The sequence below is a fragment of the Strigops habroptila genome, chromosome W (assembly GCF_004027225.2).
Source record: "Strigops habroptila isolate Jane chromosome W, bStrHab1.2.pri, whole genome shotgun sequence".
In the NCBI taxonomy this organism is placed as follows: domain Eukaryota; kingdom Metazoa; phylum Chordata; class Aves; order Psittaciformes; family Psittacidae; genus Strigops; species Strigops habroptila.
This window is the reverse complement of record NC_044301.2, coordinates 16354205-16379314: the sequence shown is the minus strand read 5'-3', so window position 1 is coordinate 16379314 and position 25110 is coordinate 16354205. Positions and strand designations below refer to the sequence as shown.

The 25110-nt window shown below is 45.8% G+C and overlaps 1 protein-coding gene across 1 annotated transcript in view; it reads left to right on the top strand.

Moving 5' to 3' along the window:
- Nucleotides 1–23967, top strand: part of LOC115619160 (large neutral amino acids transporter small subunit 1-like) — a 47713-nt gene extending 23746 nt beyond the window's left edge. Inside the window, exons 2-10 of the mRNA XM_030511209.1 lie at nucleotides 222–347; nucleotides 13712–13817; nucleotides 14579–14623; nucleotides 17236–17359; nucleotides 18464–18567; nucleotides 19334–19430; nucleotides 19789–19938; nucleotides 21876–22053; nucleotides 23864–23967. Of these exons, the coding sequence (XP_030367069.1) occupies nucleotides 222–347; nucleotides 13712–13817; nucleotides 14579–14623; nucleotides 17236–17359; nucleotides 18464–18567; nucleotides 19334–19430; nucleotides 19789–19938; nucleotides 21876–22053; nucleotides 23864–23919 (986 nt within the window). The 3' untranslated portion in view covers nucleotides 23920–23967. The remainder of the gene's footprint in view (nucleotides 1–221; nucleotides 348–13711; nucleotides 13818–14578; nucleotides 14624–17235; nucleotides 17360–18463; nucleotides 18568–19333; nucleotides 19431–19788; nucleotides 19939–21875; nucleotides 22054–23863) is intronic.
- The last annotated feature ends 1143 nt before the right edge of the window (nucleotides 23968–25110 follow it).

Below are 25110 nucleotides of genomic sequence, written 5' to 3'. Positions count from 1 at the left end.
CCCAGGGAAGTGATGGATTCCCCAACATTGGACACTTTCAAGATTCAGCTGGACATGGTGCTGGGACATCTAGTCTAGGTCATGTTTTGCCTAGAAAGGTTGGACCAGATGATCCTTGAGGTCCCTTCCAACCTGGTTTTCTATGATTCTATGATAATTTTTGTGTATGTTTTAAGTGTTTCACTGAAAACTGATGTATCTCTTCTTGTCTGTTCCCTCAGTGCTCCTCACAGCAGTGAACTGTTACAGTGTGAAAGCTGCCACTTGTGTTCAGGATGCCTTTGCTGCGGCAAAGCTGCTGGCGCTGGCTCTGATCATCATTCTTGGCTTTGTGCAGCTTGCAAAGGGTGAGTATGTGGTTCCCTTTTTCTTTTGAAGGTGGCATGCAGTTAAAGCAGAATCTGGGAATTAGGAATAAAGCCCAAGAGTCCTAACCCAAGCATTTCAGAGCTAGCAGAAGCGCTTTACAAATGTCTTTTGTCCTCTTGCATGCTTGGGTGATATTTCCAGCTCATTATTTGCAAAGGGTTGAGTGCTTTCATCCACTTTATTTGTGAAATTTCATATTTACCTCGCTGAAGTTATGCTTGATTTCATGCTACTGGCACCCAGCATATACGAGCCAAGGTCTTTTCCACTTAATGCAGTCACTGTGTGGCCTCTCCCTTTGAGATTGCAGAGCTTCCAAGTCTACAGGGAACGAAAATTTTGGTGCTATGTCTCTCAGAAGTCTTTTCTGTAACTGGTGCCTGGTCATGGCCATTTGCTAGTAGAGAATTATCTACATGTGCAAACCAACCCCCAGTAGTTTTCATTCTTTTCACAAACTATCCCTGAACGTTTCCCTTGTTCGTGTATGAAATAGCTTAGTTGAGTCCATGGGGTCACACAGGCACACCTGGGTTGGGCAAAGCTGCAGAAACTGCATGAACAGTGATGTTAGGGCTCTCAGCTGCCACCAGCACACGTCTGTCAACTAGCATCTGAAAAAGAAAATAAAAATGGGAAGATAAAGCAAATTTTCTGGTGGTTCTGCTTGTTTTCTTCAGGCACGCTTAAAAGCCTCTCAAACCTAGGGAGATATTTTGTTCCAAACCCATCTGATTAACTAATCCTCACAGATAAGCATTTTACTGTGTGCTTTTTTGTACAAGAAGTTTTGTGAAAATAAACTTTTCTGGGGGAACAGTACAGGCCCTATTTGTTAAATGTGGATAAAAGCCTACAGATAGTCCTGTCTCTCTGTACTGGCAAGTGTGTGTGTGTGTATGTTTGTTTGTGCATGTGGGTCTTTTTAATTCCTGTTTCAGCTATGGGAGCCAGTGCTATCTTTGCAGAATTTCTTGCTTTATCAGAGGTTTTATTTTATTCCAGTTCAGTGCCTATGCTCAACAGGAACATTGTTTGAGGCTTATCACAAAATATACCTCCTTCCTTTTTGTAAGTCCCCAGGCTGCTTCGCTGAACTTTTTTTTTTCTCTCTTAGAAGGAGGATAAGTAAACATAAATCTCTGCTAGTTCTTTAACATTTTACTGTAAGGGTTTTTACAATTACTTTTTGTTTGCAGATGATAATCTTAATTTGCATCTTCAGAATCACCTTCCCTCCCTCTGTACTGTTCTTTTTTGTCCTTTTGCGGAGGGTGAATCACTTTCTGCCCTGGTTCCTCAGGTGTAAATACATGATATTTCCATTGACTTATATCTGTAACCAGTAAGAGATTTCTGTCTTGTGTTCAAAAATACCCATCCTATATTCTTCTGTCTCAGAAGCTTTTTACCTCCTATGAAGCCTGTTACAGCATCAAGTTTTTGTAGGTCTGGAGAGGTACAACTGTGACTTGTGTCCATCTTGCAGTACAGGACATTTCATGTGACATTTAGTTTCCTGCTAAACCACCTGGCCACTTCAGACAGAGTGAAAGGTAATAAGATCAAAAGCAGTAGTTAGATGGTAACATCTGAAGGCAAAGATAGGCTCTTCTCCTTGTCTGTGCACACAACTCTCAGTACAAAGCAAACTGGATCAGAGTGGGAACCTTGGGATCTACAGAGGATGCTCCTCACAAAGCCCATGTTTACACCTTGTACTAAGTGGCACGCTACTGCTTGTCTGAGTTCCTATTTTACAACATGCTACCTGGGATTCTGCCAGTGGTCTAACATGGATTTTACTAATCTCCTTATGGAAGTTGCAAGCTCTCTGGTAAGTCCTTAAGAACATGCAAGCTCCTTTCATATGCCCTTCCTTAGCTTCCACCTACATTTTGCAATTTTCTCAATTTTTCTTTAAATCATGCCAGGTAACTCAAAGCTTATGTAGCAGGGATACATCAAGAAACTGTCTTTTTTTTCTTCTTTATTCTTCAAGGAAAACACACTAGCATTCCTTAAAGCATACTGAAAATGGAAAAGTGCTGCACTGTTCTCCATCTTTGTTGAGACAAGAAATGATGGGTACAAGCTGTGTTATTAGAAAAACACTCCTAACTGTAATGCAGAGCTCAAGTAGATGGTGCAGAGAGGCTGTCTCACTGAAGATTCACAAGAACAGGTTAATAACTGTCTCTTGGGAAGGGTTTAAGTGAGTCAAACCTGCCCTGGAGCAGGGTATAAACCCAGAGCACCTGGACACTGCTGTGTCCATGCTCTCCGAGGCTGCGCTGTGCATTAGTAGCACAGTACAGAGTTGCAGGATCTTCTCCAGGTGAAATACTATAGAGCAAGTCTGTTAAAGTACCGATGATTTTGCATGGGTAACTTGCTTATAAAAGCCTGTTGGACCTCTGAGGAGGTGGGTGATCCCGAGTCCCATACACAAGCCCAGTGCCATGCCTTTGCTGCTCCTCTGCATGCCCTTGTTTTCTGTTATTCCCATACCAAAGCTCTTTGGACACAGAGGGCTCTTAACACATTCAGCCCCACGCCAGCAGCTATTACTGGGGTGAAATACCCACCAAGTTGATTGTCTGGGGCTGCAGTTTCAGTGGTGATGGGGTCGTGTGTTCCCATGACACTCCAGATAGTGTCTGAGCAGCGCTGATTAACTTGCTTTAATGGTTACTGTCCCATTGCTGGTTTATGTTTACAGTCTCCATAAACAGAGGAGCAATACCACAGTTTCTTGCTCAAATGTGGAAACTTCTGAGACTTCACAGAAGTATGTCCTTCTCTGTACTGACCTCCTGCCTTCAGCTTTTGAATTATTTTTTTTTCTTTTTATCCTTTCATTGGATATTTTCACTATTTTCAGAAAAGCAGTAACATCTCAAGACAAAGAAATATGTGGCAATATGACCACACAGAAAATAGGGTTTCCTTGTGATCTTTCTGTGGACAGCTGTTTTACATCACTCCTTTCATGCAACTTCAAAAGGAGGGTAGAAGTTGGTTTCCTACTTGGACAGCCTTTCAACTATTTGAAAGTTGACTCAGTATAGCTGACCCACTCGGGATGCAATTATTTTACCAATACAAGAGTTATACTTTTAAAAGCTGTTGTGGGGCTAGAGTTGTGTTGCTTCAAAAATTCAGTGTCCTGGACTTGATATATTGGTGTGTAAAACCTTCTAGATGGACTCCCAACTGTACATCCCACCAGGCTGTAGCACTTGAATAAATAACTTACAGCATAGACAGGATCAGGATTTTTTTTGCTCCAGTGTTATAAAAACTAGGCTTAATTTTGGTTCTACTGATTTACCAGCTCTCACAAATTGCCTTCTGTCCAGCTACTTGATTATTAATCCGAAACAATGAATGCTTATCACAAATACGATTAGACACACTCTGGTCAGATCTGTCATTATCTCAACCCTTCATGCCCCATGTTGGGCGCCAAAAAGAACTGTCGTGGTTTAAGCCCAGCCAGTAACTCAGAACCACACAGCCGCTCGCCCACTCCCCCCCTTCTTCCCCCTTGCTCCCAGAGGGATGGGGAGGAGAATCAAAAGAATGTAACTCCCACGGGTTGAGATAAGAACAGTCCAGTAACTAAGGAATAAAACAAAACCACTACTACCACCACCAATAATAATAATAATAAGGGAAATAACAAGGGGAGAGAATACAATTGCTCACCACCTGCCGACCGATACCCAGACTGACCCGAGCCTTCTGGGTAACTCCCCCTGGTTTATATACTGGGCATGACGTGCTGTGGTATGGAATACCCCTTTGGCTAGTTTGGGTCAGGTGTCCTGTCTCTGCTTCTTCCCAGCTTCCCCTCCTCCCTGGCAAAGCATGAGACTAAGAAAGTCCTTGGTTGGAATAAACATTACTTAGCAACAACTAAAAACATGGGTGTTATCAGCATTGTTCCCAGGCTGAAAGTCAAAAACACAGCACTGCACCAGCTACTAAGAAGGAGAAAAATGACTGCTACTGCTGAACCCAGGACAGTATTTTTTGGCCATATTCTTGACCTGGTGAGTGGGATGCCTAGGATCAGGTTCGGATAGTGGCTGTGCAGGTTTGAGGGATGTTTTCTGTGCTGGGTATGACACAGGGGTCTGTCATTAGGTCTGCAGCTGTACTCTTCGTACCCCCTCACTACACCTCACAGTGCCTTAAAAGCTAGGCTAGGAAGGAAGTGGCTAAAAAATGTGCTAATCTTTAAGGACACACTCATACTTTTTACATGCGAGAGAATTCAGGAAAGGTTTTTATGTCAAAAAATTCTAAAAAAACCCATCACAGACATGTTTCAGCTATATTCTATTCTGTGGTTGATGTCCTAGGGTTTCTTAAATGTTTTTCTGCCCTTGGGCAGCTCAAGCAGCAAGGTTCCTGGCTGCTCTGTGTTCGGGGAGTAGTGCAGCGCTGTGATTCTTTACCAGCAGTTCTGCTTAAAAAGAAAAAAGAATTGGGCATTTGGGACTTGGGAAAATAGAATTTAACACTTGTTTTATTGAATTATTTTTATGGAACTTATTGTCCCTTTTCCCTCTTAATGCCCAGTTTCTGATCTTAAATCTGGCATCTGTGGTGTCTCGAGTGCCTGTTTGATGGCAGCAGCATTATTCTCTCTAACTCCCTTCATTGGGCTTGTCAGGGACCAGCGCAGTTGCATCTGCTGAATGAGCATTGGGTGAACTAAGGACAGACTGGGCAGGTTTAACTCCAGACATTTGCCATGGAGAGCCTAGACTAGGCAATGAGTTTTGGTTTTAATCATGGCTTTGGGTTTTTTTCTTCAATAGATGTGTACAGTATCAGCCAGCACTGGCACCCCCATCCTAATATCATTTGCTCTCTGTAAAAAGGTATTTAGAGGTGTAGTTGTGGCTGGCAAATTCTGAACTCTACATGGGAGGGTTTCTGAAAGTACCGAAATGAGGATTCAAACCTTCAGTCATTGACGTGTGCTTAGCATGTCCATGAAGCCTCCTAAAAATAAATAGCATTTAAGTACTCCAGGTGGGAGGCAGCATCTCAGCACTGTGGGGCTCCGTGCACATCTGGGTGCTACTTTCATTTATTGAATCCCTTTGCCTTCTGCTAGAAAACACCCATTTGGTCTCTGTCTCTGTGAGGGTTGTTTTGGTTGGGGTTTTTTTGCTAGTTTCCTGTCCAGATTTTTTTCTCTGCTTTTTTTTTTTTTTGGTGAAAAATCCTGTGATTAAGACCTGGGGGGGGGGGAAGTTTACTCACTCTTCATTTCCTCCCAGATTTTTCCTCCCAGATTTTCTTCTCTGCTGCCAGTGGCAACATTAGTTGAATGTCACAAAAAAGCCCCTTGAGCCAGATCTGGAGCAAGACTCAGGGGCTGAGTGGATGAGCTCTGCAAGCAGCAAAGGCGAGGATAGAGCTGTAAGCATGGGGAGGGCAGGGCTGCCCTGGAAGGGTCCTGCTGACATGGCAGGAAAGCTTGATTTCATGGCTGGGAATTAAAATCTCAGGCTTCCTCAGGTCTGAAAGCACAATGGCACACAGATACTGAGAGAAAACAAGAGTGGTCATTGTCTGAATTCTCTCCTACCTACATTTAATCCTGCTTGGCCATCCAGAGATGAATGAGCACTTGGCATAGCTAAAGAAATCTGCCACAAGTTTTCCTTTGACCTCATCTCATCTCTTGTGTCCATAGCATGAACCCGAGAGCGAACCTGATCAGCAGGTCGATGTTTAGCAGTTTATTTTCAATTGATTTGGTTTTTTTTTATTTCCTGCCACATCAGTGACCTGTTTTTTCACTACCTGAGGGTAGATGCAGCAATGCCTTTGCACACCCTGTGTTGTTGTACATAGGAGGGTAGCCATTTCAGTGGTGTCTGTGCTCGGAGAAACCAGCTCACCCAAGGGACTGGCTCTAGGACGCAATGTGGGACACAAGAATCAACTGATGGTGGAGCTGTAGGTGTCTGAGAGGAGTTTGGAGCCCAAAGCCAAACCAGAAGGGTATTCACCCAGCCAGCCCATGACTAACTTGCACTGTAAATCCTCTTTGGCAGACAGAAGGCAAAGTCTATGGGTCCTTCAAACTTTTGAGTGCAAGTTGGGGCTGAGGCTTGTGCACAAAAGACTGCAAGAAAAGCATGCCCTGCAGCTGCCTGTGCTGTTTCCTGTTACACTGGCATTCAGAAATGCCACTATAATGTGATTTTCCAGCAGTAAGCTTTGAAGGAAAGTTATTGTGCTTCCCTTACCACCTTCTTCATGGAGCACATGGAGAATGGAAGACTGTATTGAAGGAAAGCATGAACAAAGAAGCTGGGAAAGCTGCCAGCATCCTGCACCTCTAAATTGCATCAACCACATGTTGGAGATTAATCAGGCATCTTAATGCTGGAGGGTTGATACCACACAATTATGTTTTATGGGCCTCTCGCTCTCTAATCTTTGATTTCTTTTCCAGCCAAAGGTGGATGCAGATGCTGAGGCCAGGTGGGCATGGCAGATTAGTGTGCTATGTAGCTTGCCTGCTCTGGTTTGGAGTCAGCAGCGGTTCATTTCTGCTGAGACAATTTTTTTCTTGCCCTTTCTGCCCAGAAAATTTTTGGCAATTATAGATTCCAGGATAGAGTTCAGCCTGCTGGGGCTTTTGCATTTTACAAGTGCAAAGTTGCCTGTCCAAAAATAAATAAAATGTATTTAATAACAACAACAGCAGCAGCAACATACAGAAGCGGTTGGTCAGTGACCCCATGCTTCTTGTTATGGTCACTGTGAGTCGCAGTGGCTCTGTATGCAGACCTTTAATGATGATGAGAACTGTTGTTTGTTTAGGATGGAGGCTCATAGCTGCTTTGACATCTGAAAAGCTGCTTTATCCAAGGAGTTGTGGATTGTAGCATGTTGCTCATTTTTGGTGTCATGAATGAACTGGATCAAGGTAGGTGCGTTGCATCGGAGACTCTGGAATTCATCTTGGATTTGCCACAGGGGACCCTGCTCACCACTGTTGTGGGCTCCATGGGTTTTAAGGCAGCTGGCATGAGACGCTCTGTTGGCTTCTCATTTTTCCAAGTGCAGCTATCCCAGCAATGCAAACGTATCTAACTAGAGAGCAGCTAATACTTTGGTATTTGCTTCTTTGCATCTCTGTTTGGATCTCCTCTCTCTGACATAGAATTGTTTAGGCTGGAAAATACCTTTGAGATCTCAAGTCTGTTAACCCAGCACTGCCAAGTCCACTGTCTCTAAAGTCTGGTTGCAGCAGAAGCAGTCGTTCATGCCTGAGGTGTGTCAGTGCAGTCCATAGCTCTGTGTGTGTGTACACACATGTGCTTTTGCTTGCTTTTTTAAACTGATAATTTCCCACAGCCTTCAACTGCAGGGCTGAAATTCATGGCCTTGCCTGTGGTGCTGGGGGTGTGGGTGACAGGTAGGAGGATCTGCCCTCCCCAAATGTTCTTGTCTCTCCTGCACATCAAGCTGGTTGGCTCCATTAGCCCCTCCAGGGCCTCATCAGGTAGCTCATTCTTGTTTGTCATTCTCAATCACAAGCTTCTATGGATGTGGATTGAACCTATTGTGCAGCTATGAAAAGAAAAAAGAAGCTTATGGAAGTGGCTGGAAACCTGTTGGGTGAAACACATTTCCATGCTGTGCTAAGGATCAAAGGGACCCTGTTCATCCAGGGTCTCTGCACTGCCTCTGTGCTTTCTGGCTCCTGGAGGAGGCACAGCATTTTGTGTGCTTCTGGGTCTGCTTCATTATTTCTCATCAGCAAACATTATGCCAGCAGACATGGAGGTTTTGGGAATCAAGAGGTGTTTGATTAGGAAGAGGAGGAGAAAAGGTTTTTTGGTGGTATCAACAAGATGCAGAAGAGGTGGGAAGGGTAACAAAATGCTGTCTGGCCCAAGTTGTATCCTAGTGGACCATTGCAAAAACAGGAGGAGTTGTGAAGCTTGAGTTGTGTGTGGGGTGGAGTGAGTCCAGGAGCTCAGACCCTTGGTTCCACCCTGAAGGAGAAATAATAGCTCTTCATAAACAGTATTGATGGAGCTTCCCAGGGCTGGGAGGAGAGGAACTTTTCCATAAAACAGAAGGAAGTAGTTGAAATGAGGGGAAGTATCATAGCCTATCCACAGCTGGTGAGAATGGCGATGTAACCTGAGAGTTCCGACTCCTCCTTGGATGCTCTCTCTGTTCTTCCAAGGTTCCTATGGGGTCTTTCAAACCCATAAACTCATCTGCTAGGGACCCAAGTTTAATAGTTGCTGTTCAAAACTGCTTAATGCAAAGCTGTCTGCAGAGTGGCAGCAATTGGAGAGGAGCAAACAGCTTATGTGGCTACTGAGCATGTGTTTCCCGGGTTGCTCTGAGCTGCTGAAGAGATGCTGTCCTAACTCTGACTCCTGCATGTTTCTTGTCTTGTTTTTCTGACTCAGTCAGTTTGACCTCTTGTTGCTTTTCTCAGGAAATGACTCAACAGCTGAGTGGATCTTCTATGGGATTTTTTGTATATACAACGCATTTCTCCCTGGCTTGGTTTCTTCCATGAGTGAGACGTGCTGAGGGCCCCCCCCTTCTCTTGCTGAGCTCTCTAGATGGCTGTGTTCCCTCTCCTCACTGTTTAGGAAAGTTAAAAATATTTAATTATCATTAAATACTTTCCGCAAGAGAAGATTGCTGTGCTATTAAACTGGAATGGACATGACTGGGGAGCAAATTAACATTTTTCAAAGAAAGGGTTTGAACATGCAGTGCATGGACCTGAATTAGGTCCCTCCTGCAGAAAGGCCCCAGGTGACCCATTGCTTGCTGGCACAATTACCAAAGTCTTGGCAGCTGGCAAGATCAGCAAATGGGGTTTATGTCAGAGCTTGTTACCTTAATTTGGTTAATTGTAGAGCAGAGTAGAGCTGAACAGCCAGTTCAAGCCAGGTTTCAAATCTGTGGGGTGTCAGGCACAGGCAGGGCATTGCCTCAAGAGTAGCCACAGCTGTATGGGCTAGGGAAGCTGGGAGGGTGGACAGAGCATGGTTTTACCTGGGATGCCCTCACATATAGACCTCTTGCTCTCTGGGAGCAGTTGGGCTGTGTTTGGCAACCTCACCTGCAGATTTGTAACCCTTGATTTGATTCAAAGTCTACAGTTAAAGTCTGGAGGCTTGAAAGATGCAGAGTGTCCAGAACTGAGGTTCACACTTCCAATTTGAACAGCAGGTCCCAGTGAGCACTTGTATTAGAGGAAGGAGGTAAGAATGACCATGCTGGACCATCTACCCAGTATCCCCAGTCTCCAGATGAAGCCAGTAGCCAAGCATCAGTGGGTAAGTATAAGAACGAAGGCAACACATGGTGCTTCCTGGATGCTTTCTCAGCCTCCAGTACATCTCTGGGGACTTCTGCACCACCTCTGTGCATCTTTGTATGATGGATTTCTCTTCCAAGGATCTAAGGACCACTTGAACCTTTGTGCATGGGGCTGCTAATGAGATCAGGGCAAGATGAGTACAGTCAGAACTCACCCACTGTATCTGGGCTACCTTTCTGGCATTGCTGCTGGAACTTGGCTTTTTTGCCCCAAGATGTATAATGTGGTGCCAGTTATGTCTGTAAAGGCATCGCTGGCAGGCACAAATTGTTACCTTTCTGGTGATCTGCTGGCTGGCAGGGTGGGACAGATCTTGGTGGCCATGGCAGGAGAGGACAGCTGCTCTGCTGGGATTTGATACTTGGGGCATGGTTGTTAAGGAGCCCAGTCTCCTCTCATGCAACTAGGAAGCATGCAATCAGAGAATCACAGAATTGTTAGGGTTGGAAAGGATCTTAAGATCGTCCAGTTCCAACCCCCTGCAGCAGGCAGGGACACCTTCCACTAGACCAGGTTGCTCAAGGCCCTGTCCAACCTGGCCTTGAACACTGCCAGGGATGGAGCTTCCTTGGGCAGCCTGTTCCAGTGCCTCACCACTCTCACAGTGAAGAATTTCTTCCTTATATCCAACCTAAATCTCCCCTGTTTAAGTCTGAACCCATTACCTCTTGTCCTATCACTACAGTCCCTGATGAAGAGTCCCTCTATGAAAGAAGCAAAAGTTGTGGCAAAAGAGCATCATGTGGACACCTGACAATATGAGCTTGTCCCCTTGGAGCAGGAAGAGAGAGATCTTGGCTCCTCTGGTTATTTAATCGTGTTCTGACAGGTTGCAGAGACACATGAAGTTTAGCAACTCACTGCAAATATTTGGAGAGGTACAACTTGATAGGTGAGGCAGGGAGAGGGCAACAAGGTATCAGCTCCTCAAGTGCTGAGGAGGAACAAAAAGCCCTTTCCTTCCTACCTAGTCTCCTCTCTTGGCTGCCTCCACGCTGACCTGACTTACCACTCCTTTGCTGGTAGCTGTGTTTCAGTGCCAATGCTTCAGAGGGATGAATTAGGTGCATGCTGCAGTGGGTGCAAGGAAGAGGTGCGTGAGTAGTTATGTCCCACCCATCCATCACCCCCACCTGCAGTGTAATGAAATGCCAAGGCTTTGTTTTACTTTGCATCAGTGCTGCTCCCTTTGCTGCCTTTCCCTCCTCTTCGTCTATGTGTCCTGGAGGGCAGGCAGTCCTGACACACAGCCAAAGCGTCCATATAGCCCAGCAGGCCACCAAATTAGGCTTGGACTCTTCCTTGCCCAGAGGCTGAAGATGCCCATGGTTCCCAAGCAGGTGGCACATCCTGAATCCAGGCATGTGGTTTTGGGCTGGGGACCACTGATGGTCCTTTTTCCTCCTGGCCAGCTGGGTGAGGGTGGCAGCTCAGCCCTTTCTCAGCAGCACCAGCACACAGTTTCTGTGTGAGGTTTGTTTTGGGAAGGCACAGAGTGAAACTTGTAAAAAAGGACCATTCGGCCTGTGAGCTTTTTACCTGACAGAGGCTGCTGGTGGAAGCTGGTGTCCAGTTGTGGACAAGAAATGGAGGTGTGAGCCTGCGGCGAGGTGCTGCTTGTGCCCTAGCTGCTCCAAGATTGGACCATCCTCCTGATATGGTAAAGGTGGTGATCCCTCAGTCTGGGTGGGAGCTGGGCTACTGGCAGAGCACGAGCAGACCTTTAAGAGACAACCCAAGGGGTGTGTTTGAAATGCTTGGAGAGCTCTCCTGGTCCATCTATGTGCAGTTCTAGTAGCTAATTACAGTCACTGTTAACAAAAAGTATATCTTGTTCCCATAACAAAAGACCTGGAAAGAACTAGACTGATAATTATCTAGGAGGGGCAGAAAATAAACTAGGGAAAGCTGAGCCTGATGGATGCAGCAGAATGTGATACTGTGCACACCCACCTTTGGCTCAGTCTTTTTATTCACAGCCAGGCCAGGGCACTAATGCTAGATTAAGAACCTATAAGCCAGGAATTAAGGTTAAACTCACAGCATTATATCAGTCTGCATTTCCTGGCTTTCCTGTTACACTCTGATGTACATTTTCTAATCTCACTTTTTGAAAATTATTGGTGCATCTTGCAAAGGAGATTCGCTTGCTGAAGGGGCATTAAATACAGCTAGCATATCCCAAGGTAGATTCAGAAGAGACCTTCCTAGTGCAAGGAGGTGCTGGGACAGAGGAACAAGGCAACACCAGTGGAGAACTGCAATCTGCAGTGGGATGTGGACAAGTAGAGCCTCACAAACCTGCTGGACATAATTGCATGGGGCTTCCTGGACCTGATTGCCCAGTGTGTGAGCTGCTGCTGTGGTCCTGGCTCTTTTGCAGCTCACACCTGCAGCATCCCCTTGCAAATGGGGTAGCAACCAGCCAGGAAAGAAGGCAGAGGGATGCTGGTTTCCTGGGTAGCTTTGTGAGCAAAGAGCATTTTGCATGCTGTGTTAGGGAATATCTTTTTTCCCTGGTTAGGATTCAGCCAGAGCAGGAGGGAGAAAGGAGGTGAAGGGAGCAATGCCCAGGATGGAAAGGATGGGTATACAGCTGGAGGGTCAGGTAGAGAGGGGTAAAGACAAGATGTAGCTCTTCAACACATACAGGGCAGCTCCATGTCACTGGCACAGATTTGGAGCAGTTCCTTGTGAAGCCCCATGAATTGAAGATGCAGCAGCAGTCAGGAAAAGTCCCCCTTTTCCACCAATAGAAAGATGTGTGAGGCATTAAGTTTCATGCATCCATATTTGTTACCCAACCTCTGCAAAAATGGCCTTTGGAGACATGGGGGGTGTGAAAGTTTCCAGTGTGAGATGGGGAAAAGAGGCCATCCAGAGGAAAAACGCCTTGTATGTTATAGCATCCCTCTCCTTTCCCCAGATGCACCTCCTGGGTACCTTGTGCTAAGAGATGAAGGGTTAAGCTCCAGGCCCTGCTGACTGCCATGTGATGCAGTTGCTGGGGTGATTAGTAAAGATCTGTGCCCTAAGAGGAATCACATGGGCTTTGACAGGGCTCCCTGGATGCAAACCTGACCTGATGAATCCTGCCTCACTCCCCGCTTCTGTCCTCACCAAGGGGAGTACTGGGTCTGTGGAGGGGAGTGTGGCTTTGCCATCCCAGGCCTATAGCCAGGCTCTACATCAAAAGACAGGGGACAAAACAACTGCAGAATATTTTAAAGCAAAAGAAATAAACCCTTGGCTTCTCTGGGGGAGTTTTTGACAAAGGTGCAATTGAGACATCTATTTATGGCTTTTTCTTTCAAAAGCAGATACATAACAGGAACTTTTGATATTCAAGCCCTAAAGAAGCTAACTTCAGATATTCAAGCCCCAAAGAACCTGACTTCCCACAATCAAAGGCATTGCCTTAACCCTCTGCTTTATCAGGTGGCTGGTGGGACTAGAGGAAATCCTGGGTTTCTGCTTTATTAGGTAGCTGGTGGAAGTGGAGGAAATCCTGGGGTTTTATCAAATGAAAGCAGCTTTCAGTTGAGAGGACAATGTGACAATATCTGTTTGCATAGCATCTTCCAGCAGGAAGGTCCCCAGAATGTTTTCTTTGCAGGGAGAAGGTATCTGAGAGATTACCTTGGTGATAGCACATCGCAGTGTGAGAAAGTTTTTGAGGACTCAATAATGGCCAGTTGCTCGAAACAAGTGTATTTGGGGCTGATTGATTACTTGGTGCATGATTCCAGATGAGTTAAGTACTGTAAAACTGGAGGAATCAGCCCAATATGTGCACATGTTCTCTAGCATAACCCAAAATGCATCAGCATAAGTATACTAAGAGCAGCTTTTGCCTCCAGGTTTCTCTGTTTAAAACCCCACAAAGACCCTGGACTGGTTCACAGTCCATCTGCATTGATCTTTTCTTGGTTTTGTTTTCTGCAGGTGATGTGACAAACCTGACTCCTGAGCACTCCTTTGAAGGCACGAAAATAGGCGTGGGGAGCATTGTGCTAGCTTTGTACAGTGGTCTCTTTGCCTATGGAGGATGGTAAGATGCAGCCCTCTATCTTTTTTTCAGTGCTAAATACTGTAGTCCATTCCTTTTGTCCCCAGATTGTGTTTGCAGGAAGAGTGTGGTGGAGGACTTTCCATCTCTCTTGTAACCAGGGCAATGAGGCAGATGTTTTGGGTTTGCCTAATGATGTTAATAGTCACACATCATACCCTGTTTCCAGCCAGGACACAGAAGCACAAAGAAGTAGAGGTGATCATGGGATTTAGAAGAGGCAGTAGATGATGGGTGGTGATGCACCATGATGCTTGGTGCAGGTCCTAGGTATGTTAAGGGAAAGCAGCAGGGTGGGTTTAGCTAGCAGAAGAGAGATGTGCTTAAATGCCAGCAGATTAGTTTGAGCACCAAACTGAAGCTCCTGGAGGGCTTCTTCATCAGTCCCTTTGAACACTTGCAAGCACAAGGAGCTTACTCAATTTGCTGTAAAAACAGGCCAGTTGTAGCCATCTTTATCACCTGGAGGGGTGGCCCTGTCACTCTTGGGTCCAGCTCTTCACCAGCAATCACCCCTTCTCTTGCAAAAAAGCTGGTCTGCTAGATCCACCAGCACCATCTGGGGCTTGTGCTTTGCAGGTTTTGTGCTGCAGGTCTTGGACTGGGCATTGGCCGTCGTAAGTTTTACTGCAGGTGTCAGTCTCTCTACCCCTCCTGAAATTCCCTTGCAGATGAGTAAGATGAAGGGCTTCATTCATTCCATGAGCTAATCAGAATTAACCACTGTTCTTTTTAAATTACAGGAATTACTTGAATTTTGTTACAGAAGAGATGATAAATCCCTACAGGTAGGTGTTGTATCCTGTGATGACTTCCCTGGGGGAAAACCTGTTGTTCTCAGGAAGCCCCTTCCTCGTGTGTGTAACAGGGGTTGCTAATCAGCCCAGAAGCCAAGGTCTTTTTCTGGGGAAGTAGAAAACAAGATAAATTAATGGCATTGTTCCTCCCTGGAATAGAAGAAGGGGGAATAATAATCTCTGTATGAGAAGAGCTGTCACACTGCTTTCCTGTACTGCTAATATTATCAGTGTTGTCGGAAAGTCCTGCTTCCTTAGCACAGCACCCCTCTGAATTACAGGTGAGGAGGAAGCACTCATGGCTTTATTGCTGTCTTGTATAAACTCCCACAAGAGTACTCATGCGGACATGTTTGTCACGTGCTCTTCCTGTTCTCTCGAGCAATAGCCGCTTTCTGCGTTGCTCATGCCTTTCAGAGTGTTGTGGTTTAAGCCCAGCCAGTAACTCAAAACCATGCAGCCACTCGCTCACTCCCCTCCTTCTTTCCCCCCACTCCCGGGAAGGATGGGGAGGAGAATCAAAAGAATGTAAATCCCACAGGTTGAGATAAGAACAGTCCAATAACTAAAGTATAATACAAAACCCACTACTGCTACCACCAATAATAATGATGATAAGGGAAATAACAAGGGGAGAGAATATAAAACTAAAAGGGGAAAAGGAAAACAGTAAACACAAGTGATGCACAATACAATTGCTCACCACCCACTGACCAATACCCAGCCCGACCCAAGCAGAGATCTGGGCCTTCTGGGTGACTCCCCCCAGTTTATATACTGGGCATGATGTGCTGTGGTATGGAATACCCCTTTGGCTAGTTTGGGTCAGGTGTCCTGTCTCTGCTTCCTCCCGGCTTCCCCTCCTCCCTGGCAGAGCATGAGACTGAGAAAGTCCTTGATCGGAGTAAACATTACTTAGCAACAACTAAAAACATCGGTATGTTATCAGCATTGTTCTCAGGCTGAAGTCGGAAACACAGCACTGCACCAGCTACTAAGGAGAAAAATGACTGTTACAGCTGAACCCAGGAGACAGGGTTATGCAGAGGACCTGGTGAGATAAGGGTGGGCCACACCAAAGACAGGACATTGCTGATAAATCATTTTTGCTCATAGAGAAGGTGTCTATGAGGCACTGTCTATATGAGCTTCAGGGTCACTTGTGTGAGACCCCATTCCTGGCTGACCCTGGCAGTGATTAGTGCCTGCTGGGAAGCATAAGATTTGATACGAGCTTTCCTTGACAAACAGTTATAAAAAGTATTTTTTTCAGTTTGCAATTATTTATTTTAATCGTCTCTTCCAACTGCAGTCACAGTATTTGACTCTCTCCTCCTGTGACTTTGAGCTCCAGTAGGCCAATTATACATGGTATCAAGCAGGGTTTCCTTTTTCAGTTTCTGTTCGCAAGTGAAATTGGACTATTTGGAAAGGTAAATTTGTACCAACACAGCCTCATTGTTACAGACCCACTCAGACTGTGTCTGAACTCATTTTCTTTGAGTTTCATCAGTCCAGCCAGCTGCACAGAGTTAGAACCTAAAACTGCCCACTAAATCTCTGATCTTTCCATCTCCCACAAGAAACCCACTAGCAGGAATGATTCTCCTTTGCCCAGAAGAGAATACACGTGCTAATGCCACTGGCTAGCAAGAGACATGGGGGGTTATTTTTAACTAATTACCTTTGCAGTGATCTAGGATTACTGCTTGCCCAGACAGCCGGAGTCTCTCCATGTGTTGTGGTTTAAGCCCAGCTGGTAACTCAGAACCACCCAGCCACTTGCTCACTCCCCCCCTTTTTCCTTCCAGCTCCCAGAGGGATGGGGAGGAGAATTGAAAGAATGTAAATCCCACAGGTTGAGATAAGAACAGTCCAATAACTAAAGTATAATACAAAACTACTACTACTACCACTAATAATAATAATGATAAGGGAAATAACAAGGGGAGAGAATATAAAACTAAAAGGGGAAAAGGAAAACAATAAACACAAGTGATGCACAGTACAGTTGCTCACCACCTGCTAACCAATACCCAGCCTGACCCGAGCAGTGATCCGGGCCTTCTGGGTGACTCCCTCCAGTTTATATACTGGGCATGACATGCTGTGGTATAGAATACCCCTTTGGCTACTTTGGGTCAGGTGTCCTGTCTCTGCTTCCTCCTGGCTTCTTGTGCCCCTCCTCCTTGGCAGAGCATGAGAGACTGAAAAATCCTTGATTGGGGTAAGCATTACTTAGCAACAACTAAAACACTGGTGTGTTATCAGCATTGTTCTCAGACTAAAGCTGAAACACAGCACTGCACCAGCTACTAAGGAGAAAAATAACATATAGCTGAACCCAGGACACCATGCATAAAGTTCCTTCTGCCATAATCCTTCACTCTACATCTGTCAGGCTCCAGTCTGTCCCCATCTGGGCATCATCTCCTTTCCTAGGGGAGCAGTATGTGGCTGGGAAATGGGACATGCTGAAGAGCCAAAGAGCAGAATGGCTCAAGCAAACTTTAAGTGAGCACCAGAGGGCTGCGGCATGAGGACATCAACAGCCCTCTTCTCTGAACTGCAGCATTCCATTACAATTTATATTTTCTTCCTAGAAACCTGCCTCTGGCTATCATCATCTCACTACCTGTAGTCACTTTGGTTTATGTGCTGACAAACTTGGCTTACTTCACAACCCTGTCAACAGACCAGATGCTGATGTCCGAAGCCGTGGCTGTGGTAAGCTAACTGCATTTCTGATGTGACTCATCTGTCTTCCAGGGCTGGTTAAATCAGACTTAGAATCTCTCCATACATCTCCTAGTTCGTTCCAGGCTGATCATGGCTGCTTACAAAAGAACTGATGTTTGACAGGAGATAAAGAGCAACCGTGACAGGAGCAGGGAAGAACAGTGTGATACCAAGTGGAATTCATCACAGACAATTGTAAGGGTGGGCAGTCAGTTAGCACTGCTCTTAATTTGTAAATATGCAAGGTTGCTGCTGGCCTCGTGACTTCTCATCAGTTACCAGTGCATGATATTTATGTGAAAAGGTCATGCAGTCAATACTGAACTAGGTTGTTATCTCTCTGTATCTTCCTTGTTCTAATTAAGAGAGAAAAATAATACTTCTATTAATTAAAATGCCATGGTGGTCAGAAATCCTGATTGCTTTGGAAGTAAGCAGCATAGTACAACCTTGCAAACTGAGTGTGACCAGGATTGTTCAGTGCTTCAAGGGGAATCTCCCAGTCCCAGGATAAGCTGGTCTGGGCCATTACGGTGATGTGCTCCATCCTTTGGGTTAGTAGCAAGCCCCAGCTCCAGCCTGCACCTATGCAGTGCTGAGTTATTGGAGATGCCAGCCTGTGTTGCATTGCTCTACTTGTGTGCCTTTGCAATCTTGAAATCAGTATAATAGCGCTGGTGTAAAACTGCAGGGAAGCAGCATGAGGTCAGTTTGTGATATAAAACTACAACTCCAGGTCACTGCCTTTCCAAGGGAATGCATCCCAGGTCCTTACTCAGTAACTGGCAATAGCTGTGTGTCTGAATCTCCTCGCAGCTTCCCTTTGGTCTTGAACTTTTGGATAACCATTCTGATAAATGTTGTGTCCTGACTCTGAAGGAAGGGCTCACTGCTGATGTTTTTTGCAATTCCACAATATGCTTTTTCAGGAAGGAGGAGCAGCAAATGGCAATATGAAAAACTCCGTAACAGCTTCAGCACTAAGCCATGTCATTTGTTCAGATTTCTACAAATATTAAGTCTTTGTAGGCAGCTGTGAGTTCTTCTAGGCATTCTGGGTGTGAAATGTCTGTCTTGTTGCCCCCCATTTAGGATTTTGGGAACTATCACCTTGGTGTCATGTCCTGGATTATACCTGTCTTTGTTGGTTTATCCTGCTTCGGATCAGTTAATGGATCTCTCTTCACTTCTTCCCGGTAGGTTTCTTGCTCAATTTTGTGGGTTTTGTTTACAAGTCATGCTCAATCCCTCTTTGCTTGGAGTTGTCCTCCAAAGAGTGGCTGTTCTTAGGCATGAAGTCTAAAGGATCTGGAGGCCATGTGGGGAATGCAGGGAAAACAAAGTAAGACTTCAAAGCCATATCCAGTTTAAAGGAAAACTTTTCAGTGGTCTTGGTCTTCTATTCTTCAGGCAAAGTCCTGTTGAAGTTATTAGAACATAAACAAACACAGGCTTGGGGCTCAGTGATGTTGCCTGAGAAAGTGGCTTTAATGTAAAGCAGAAACTCATGAAACTTCAGGGCTGAGAATCCCTCAAGAAAGAATGGGGCAGGATAGGGACTGAGATGGTTCCAGCTCTGACACACATCTCCCAGGTTGTCTTAGGAAAGTCACTTAATTGCTCTCTCTGGAAAGGAAGATATAAACACATCTTTTCTTGCATTCTTTGGCCATCTTCCTAAGACAGGGACTTTCCACTGTGTGTGTGTGGAACACCTGTGCTGGGGTCTGATCCTGGAGTGCCCCACTCCTGAGGTACTGACTAGCAAAAGGGCACAGCTGGCATCATGCAAGTCACTACTAAGGTAGAAAACCTGCATGGAGTCTGGGCCTTTCAGTCTTGCTGCCTCAGCACCGTCTAGGCTCAGCTTGAGCTGTCCCCAGTTGTTTTGTGCTGAAGACAAACCCCAGCCCAGGGCTGAAGGTTGCAGAGGTGATAACTGCTCTGTCTCCCCCACCTCAGGCTGTTCTTTGTGGGATCCCGAGAAGGACACCTGCCTTCAATCCTGTCTATGATTCACCCCAGGCTTCTAACTCCTGTGCCATCCCTTGTCTTTACGGTAAGCACCTGGCTCTCTGATGATGAGGATCAACACGGTACTGAGAAATGGGTCGGGGTAGGATCCCATCAGAGTGGTTGGAGGGGGCTACTTGGGCACCACCTCCGGACAGAGCCATTCCTGCATGCGCCAACAGGAGAGGATAGACCTTCTCCTTCTCATCATATCCTCATACTCCACTTCTGTTTTGAAATTGTTCCAGGCACCAATTGCAAATAACTCAAAGAAGTAAAAAAATAATCAATGTGATTCTTTCCCTGGCAGATAGTTCTTCTGAAACACCTGTATTTAGTGTTGTAACATACTTGGGTTTGCCTACTCCCTTTGCTGATGGCTTCTTTTTATTTTCTGGATGCAGTGCGTCATGACCCTGCTCTATGCCTTTTCCAACAACATTTTCTCAGTCATCAACTTTTTCAGCTTCTTCAACTGGCTGTGCGTGGCTCTGGCCATCATCGGCATGATGTGGCTGCGTTTCAAGAAGCCAGAGCTGGAAAGGCCCATCAAGGTGAGAACAGTGTGGTAGTTGCATGGTGGTTCCTCCCTGAGTCATTTCTCAGCACCAAGGAAGGTTCAGCAAGTACAAGCTGCTTGTCCTGTATGGAAGAAGGACTGGGATTGCAAGTGTGTGGGGGAAATGTTGTGTTGTAGGTAACCAGGTGTCCTTGCTGCATGGAAATGTGCTGGATGTGAATTCGTGGAGGAGGACAAGGAGCTGCCATGGGGGCATCAGAGTGCAGGAGGCTCTGGGTGTCAGATGCGGGGTGCTCTGGTGGGGTAGCCCAGTGGGAAGCTGAAGCTCTCAGTGAATAACATATTCTCCAGGACAAATCATAGGCTGTGGCTCCCAGTGAAATGCTCTGTACCATCATGAAATTCAATTAAAATATTTTTTTAATAAAGCAGACAAACCCATGCCTGCAGAGAGGAGAACTTTGTTCTCTTTGTCCTTGGCCAGCTTGACCAGTACCATGTCCCATCTGGAAGGAGGCCAATATTGTGTCAGCTACAAGCATGTCTGCCTTCCTGTCATGGTTTAAGCCCAGCCAGTAACTCAGAACCATGCAGCCGCTCGCTCACTCCCCTCCTTCTTCCCTCCCCCACTCCTGGAGGGATGGGGAGGAGAATCAAAAGAATGTAAATCCCACGGGTTGAGATAAGAACAGTCCAGTAACTAAGGTACCTTTCCTGGGTTCAGCTGTAGCAGTCATTTTTCTCCTTCTTAGTAGCTGGTGCAGTGCTGTGTTTTTGACTTTCAGCCTGGGAACAATGCTGATAACACCGATGGTTTTAGTTGTTGCTAAGTAATGTTTACCCCAATCAAGGACTTTTCAGTCTCTCATGCTCTGCCAGTGAGGAGGGGCACAGGAAGCCGAGAGGAAGCAGAGACAGGACACCTGACCCAAACTAGCCAAAGGGGTATTCCATACCACAGCACGTCATGCCCAGTATATAAACCGGAGGGAGTTGCCCAGAAGGCCCAGATTGCTGCTCGGGTTGGGCTGGGTATCGGTTGGCAGGTGGTGTTATTTCCCTTATCGTTATTGGTGGTAGCAGTAGTGGTTTTGTATTATACCTTAGTTACTGGACTGTTCTTATCTCTACCCGTGGGATTTACATTCTTTTGATTCTCCTCCCCATCCCTCCGGGAGCGGGGAGAAGAAGGGGGAGAGTGAGTGAGCAGCTGCATGGTTCCGAGTTACCGGCTGGGCTTAAACCATGACAGTACCATACAAAACTACTACTACTACCACCAATAATGATAATGGAAATAACAAGGGGAGAGAATATCAAACTGTTACAGCTGAACCCAGGACACTTCCTTAAAGGCATGTTTCTCACTCATTCCCCAGCACACTCAGGTCTCTGCTAGGCCACAGGCAGCCAGAGAGAAACAAACTCACAGACCTGTACCATTGCCTTCCCAAAGTAACTCTTACAGGGTGTTTCCTTTGGTTTTGGGCTTTTGTTCTAAAAGAGAGGCTGTTCTCAGCGGGTGCCCTGCTCAGAACCAAGTCCCCTAAGAAACTGCTGTGAAGATGCTATCTGTGGTTGCTGCTGAATTCGATGCTGTTGGTACAGGTGTTTTTTATAAGGAATCATTCAAGTATGGAATTAGGGTCAAAAAAAAGGGTGCTGAGAAAGGCTCATGGCTTTTGGCAACCACATCTTCATGCTTTGTTTTGCTCGTTTTAAATGTATGTGTTAGGTGTTAGCCTACGTCCGTTTTCTCCAGGATTGTGGAAGAGCAGTGCCTAAATCAATACCTTCCCCATGGCAGTTCAAGGTCATGGTTCCCTTATTCAGAGCACTGTCCATGTAGGGGTCCATGGGGGAACATGAACTCCTTCCCTCTTCAGGCTGTACAGCAAGATAAACTTCACTGGAAAGCTTACCCTGTTCTCCTGATACAGCTTCTAACATGTTCTTTGGGTCCCTGTTCAGGTGAACATCTGTCTTCCCATTTTCTTCATCCTGGCCTGCTTGTTTCTAATTGCTGTTTCCTTCTGGATGACACCGAAGGAATGTGCAATTGGCTTTGCGATCATCTTCAGTGGGATCCCTGTTTACTTCTTCGGGGTCTGGTGGCAAAACAAGCCCAAGTGGGTTCTCCAAGTCATCTGTAAGTATTACCAGTGAAGAGCAAGGGTACAGCCTTGGCTTTTGCTCCAGAAATAGCAGCTTCCTGGTGAGCATGGTACAGCTAGTAGCACTGGTTCTTCTTTGTGGAGTGGAGGCTTCCAGTGTCTTAGGTCTGATTAATTCTTTTTTAATGGTAATAAGTTTTAATCTGATGATTTCCTTATCTACACACCCTGACTTGTGATAATTGCAAAGTTTGGGCCAAATACTATGGGTAATTTTTGTCTTGGCAAACTGGTGACTCTTATGCAGTGGAGCGTAATTTGCTGAGCACATTGCAGCCTTTCTTCTACCTCCTGTCAAAGCACAGGGTCAAGCCTTTTATCAGCAGATACTCCTTTTCTAGGGATGTAGGAAGAGAAAAGAAGTAACAGTGTAACAGTGAGCACAGTCGACCTCAATTTGACTGCTGAAACTTCGTAATTAGTCCCAATCCATTGCAAGTGCTAACATTTCTGATCCAAAGCTCTCCTTGGCATCAAAATGGGGCAGCAGAGCAGAGGGAGGGGAGAATCCCCTGGATGTTTTCTCTTATGAGGTTTATTTTTAAGGTATCTTCGTATAAGGTTTTCCAGCAGCTGACACTACCCCATGGGGTGTTTTAAAGGGATGGAGAGGCTGTGCTTGGCACATGGAACCTCTGTCTGCACAACTGGCTTGAGAAAGTCAATTTGTGTTGTTCAAGTAACTAAACTGCACCATCTGCCTCCCAGCTATCATACAGCAGGCTGACCTAGAAAAGCAGATGAGGAGAAATGCCCAGCCTTAGCTGGATGCTTTTTATGAGGAAGAAAAAGGCTTTCAACAGTGCTCAGCAATTGTTATTATTCTCCCCCGTCTCTCTCACACACACACTCACTTTTTTATTCTGAGTATTAGGCTCAGTTCCTGGAAAAGCCATTTCTGCAGTGCCTGTGTGGGCAATTACCATATTAATTGTTTTCTACAAAACCAAAGGTTTGTTAGGAGAATATAGAAAATATTCTGGGAACACAGAATGATAATCCTGCAGATGCCCAGTTAGAAACATATGAACTTTAAACATGTGTATATTGATATACTGCAAAGAATTTGATCACCTCTAACTGATCTGAGCTTGACTTTGTGTGTATTTAGAATTAGTGTTAGCTCTGCCTGGCTAGACTGTCTTGTGAGCAGAAAGCACAGGTGTGTTTGGACACTAGCCACCAAAACTAATGGGTGGAAAAATAAAGTTACTTCAGGTTAGCACCTTTCCTGTGCAAACTTGCACCTGAAATGCTCTTCACCTGCTCTGTGCAAGGCAGTGGGCTCTGCCTTGTGTTCAGTGTGTTGAGTTGCTTTTGACCTGGGTACTTGAGCCGTTAAAGAAGCCATGTGCACATACAGCCAAGGTTTTCAAAATTGGAAGTAAAAGCATTGGTGGTTATTTTCTATGCCCGTTCCTGCTATTGTGCTCGACTCAGTTTTGGTTGCTTGCAGTTATGGCATCCAAATGTAGTTACTGTATCACCATGCAATTAGAAACTGGTGTTGAGAGGTACCAGACCCTCTCAGGGCAGCACAGCATCTGTGCTGCAGGAGCAAAGCTCCCCATGTTCCATGTTTAAGTTCTGGGCATGAATAAAGAGTAGCCCATGGCTCATTTGCTTTCAAGTCTTAAATTGAATTTTGACTAAACTTGCTCAGAATCATGGTGGGGAGGCAAAAGGATCAGCCCTTTTGAGGCAGGGTATCATGAACTAAGACCAAGATATATGTTGGGCCCCTGCATGAGATCTCTGACCTGTATTTTACTTTCTTCCCCATAGTCTACGCAACAGTCCTGTGCCAGAAACTGATGGAAGTGGTTCCACAAGAATCATAAGCAGGAAAAGCAGAGACATATAGCTTGAGGAAGCACACAATATTATTTTAAGACAACACAAGGAGAAAATGCTTCTGATCCCTCATAAACAAAACCTAGGCACTGGAGCACCCCATCAGAGCTGCTTCATGTCTGACACCATGCCACCAGCTCTGCCTTGCCTCCATCAGCCCCTCTATCACCACCCTTTAGCCTGGTAGATGAGCAACCCTGTGTTGAGTTCTTGGTATGAACATGAGCCAGGAGGAGGAATTCCAGCTGGGAGCTTCAAAAGGAGTCCTGCCTGTCTGGCAGCAGCAAGTCTGACCAGCATCTGTGTGTGTGTGTGATACTGAGGGCTGTATTCCAGTTCTGTGTAGGCTTACTTGGTTTGGGTTTGAGTCTGGGTCTGGGATCCCCCAGAAGACGGTAGATCTGCTCATGAGCCTGTTTTGAGTGTTGCCAGCCCTACAAATGTGCCTGTGCTTGGGTCTGGGACTGTCACAGAGCCGCAGGGTGGTCCTGAGCCCAGCCCACTGGCCTTACCTGGTCAAGGGGGGGGTGGTTGGGAAGCCAGGGTTGGCTGATGTTGGCTCACATGCTCACACACACACACAAACTCATACCAAAATACGTGCTGCTGGATGCTTTGGACTGTCCACTGGCAGTGACTTAGGTGAGACAAGGCAGAGCAGAACTAGTGACAGAGAAATGATGTGGGGAGGCCTCGTCTGACTTTCATTGCATTCCTGACTAGAGCACTCGGGGTCCCCTGCCACTGTCTGGCTTTTAACTCTCAGATCCAAGCCATCTCCCTGCTATTGAGCTGGTTCTCTGGGATGCTCTTCACCACAATTGCCATCCTGTGGCAATGGGTTGTTGAACTACCTTTTCTCCTCAATATTTCTGTAAACTAAGCTATTTGGAAGCCAGGATCCTCCAAGAACTAATGCTTTCTACTGGATTCTCCTTGCAGTTATTTTGGATGACAAGGCATTAAGGGCGCCAATGGTAGTAGCTCATGCTTTGTGTTGTTATGTGTGTTATAGCAGGTGGCAGCTTCTGTTCAAGTGTGCGTGACAGTGACCATGTCTATGTCAATGAGTGTGTATGTGCTGCACTTTGCTATTGCTTCACCAACCACATGTTTTTGCTTTGAGGCAGTGCAGGAGGAATAGGTGAGACAATCATGACACCTTTGCTGTCAGGTTG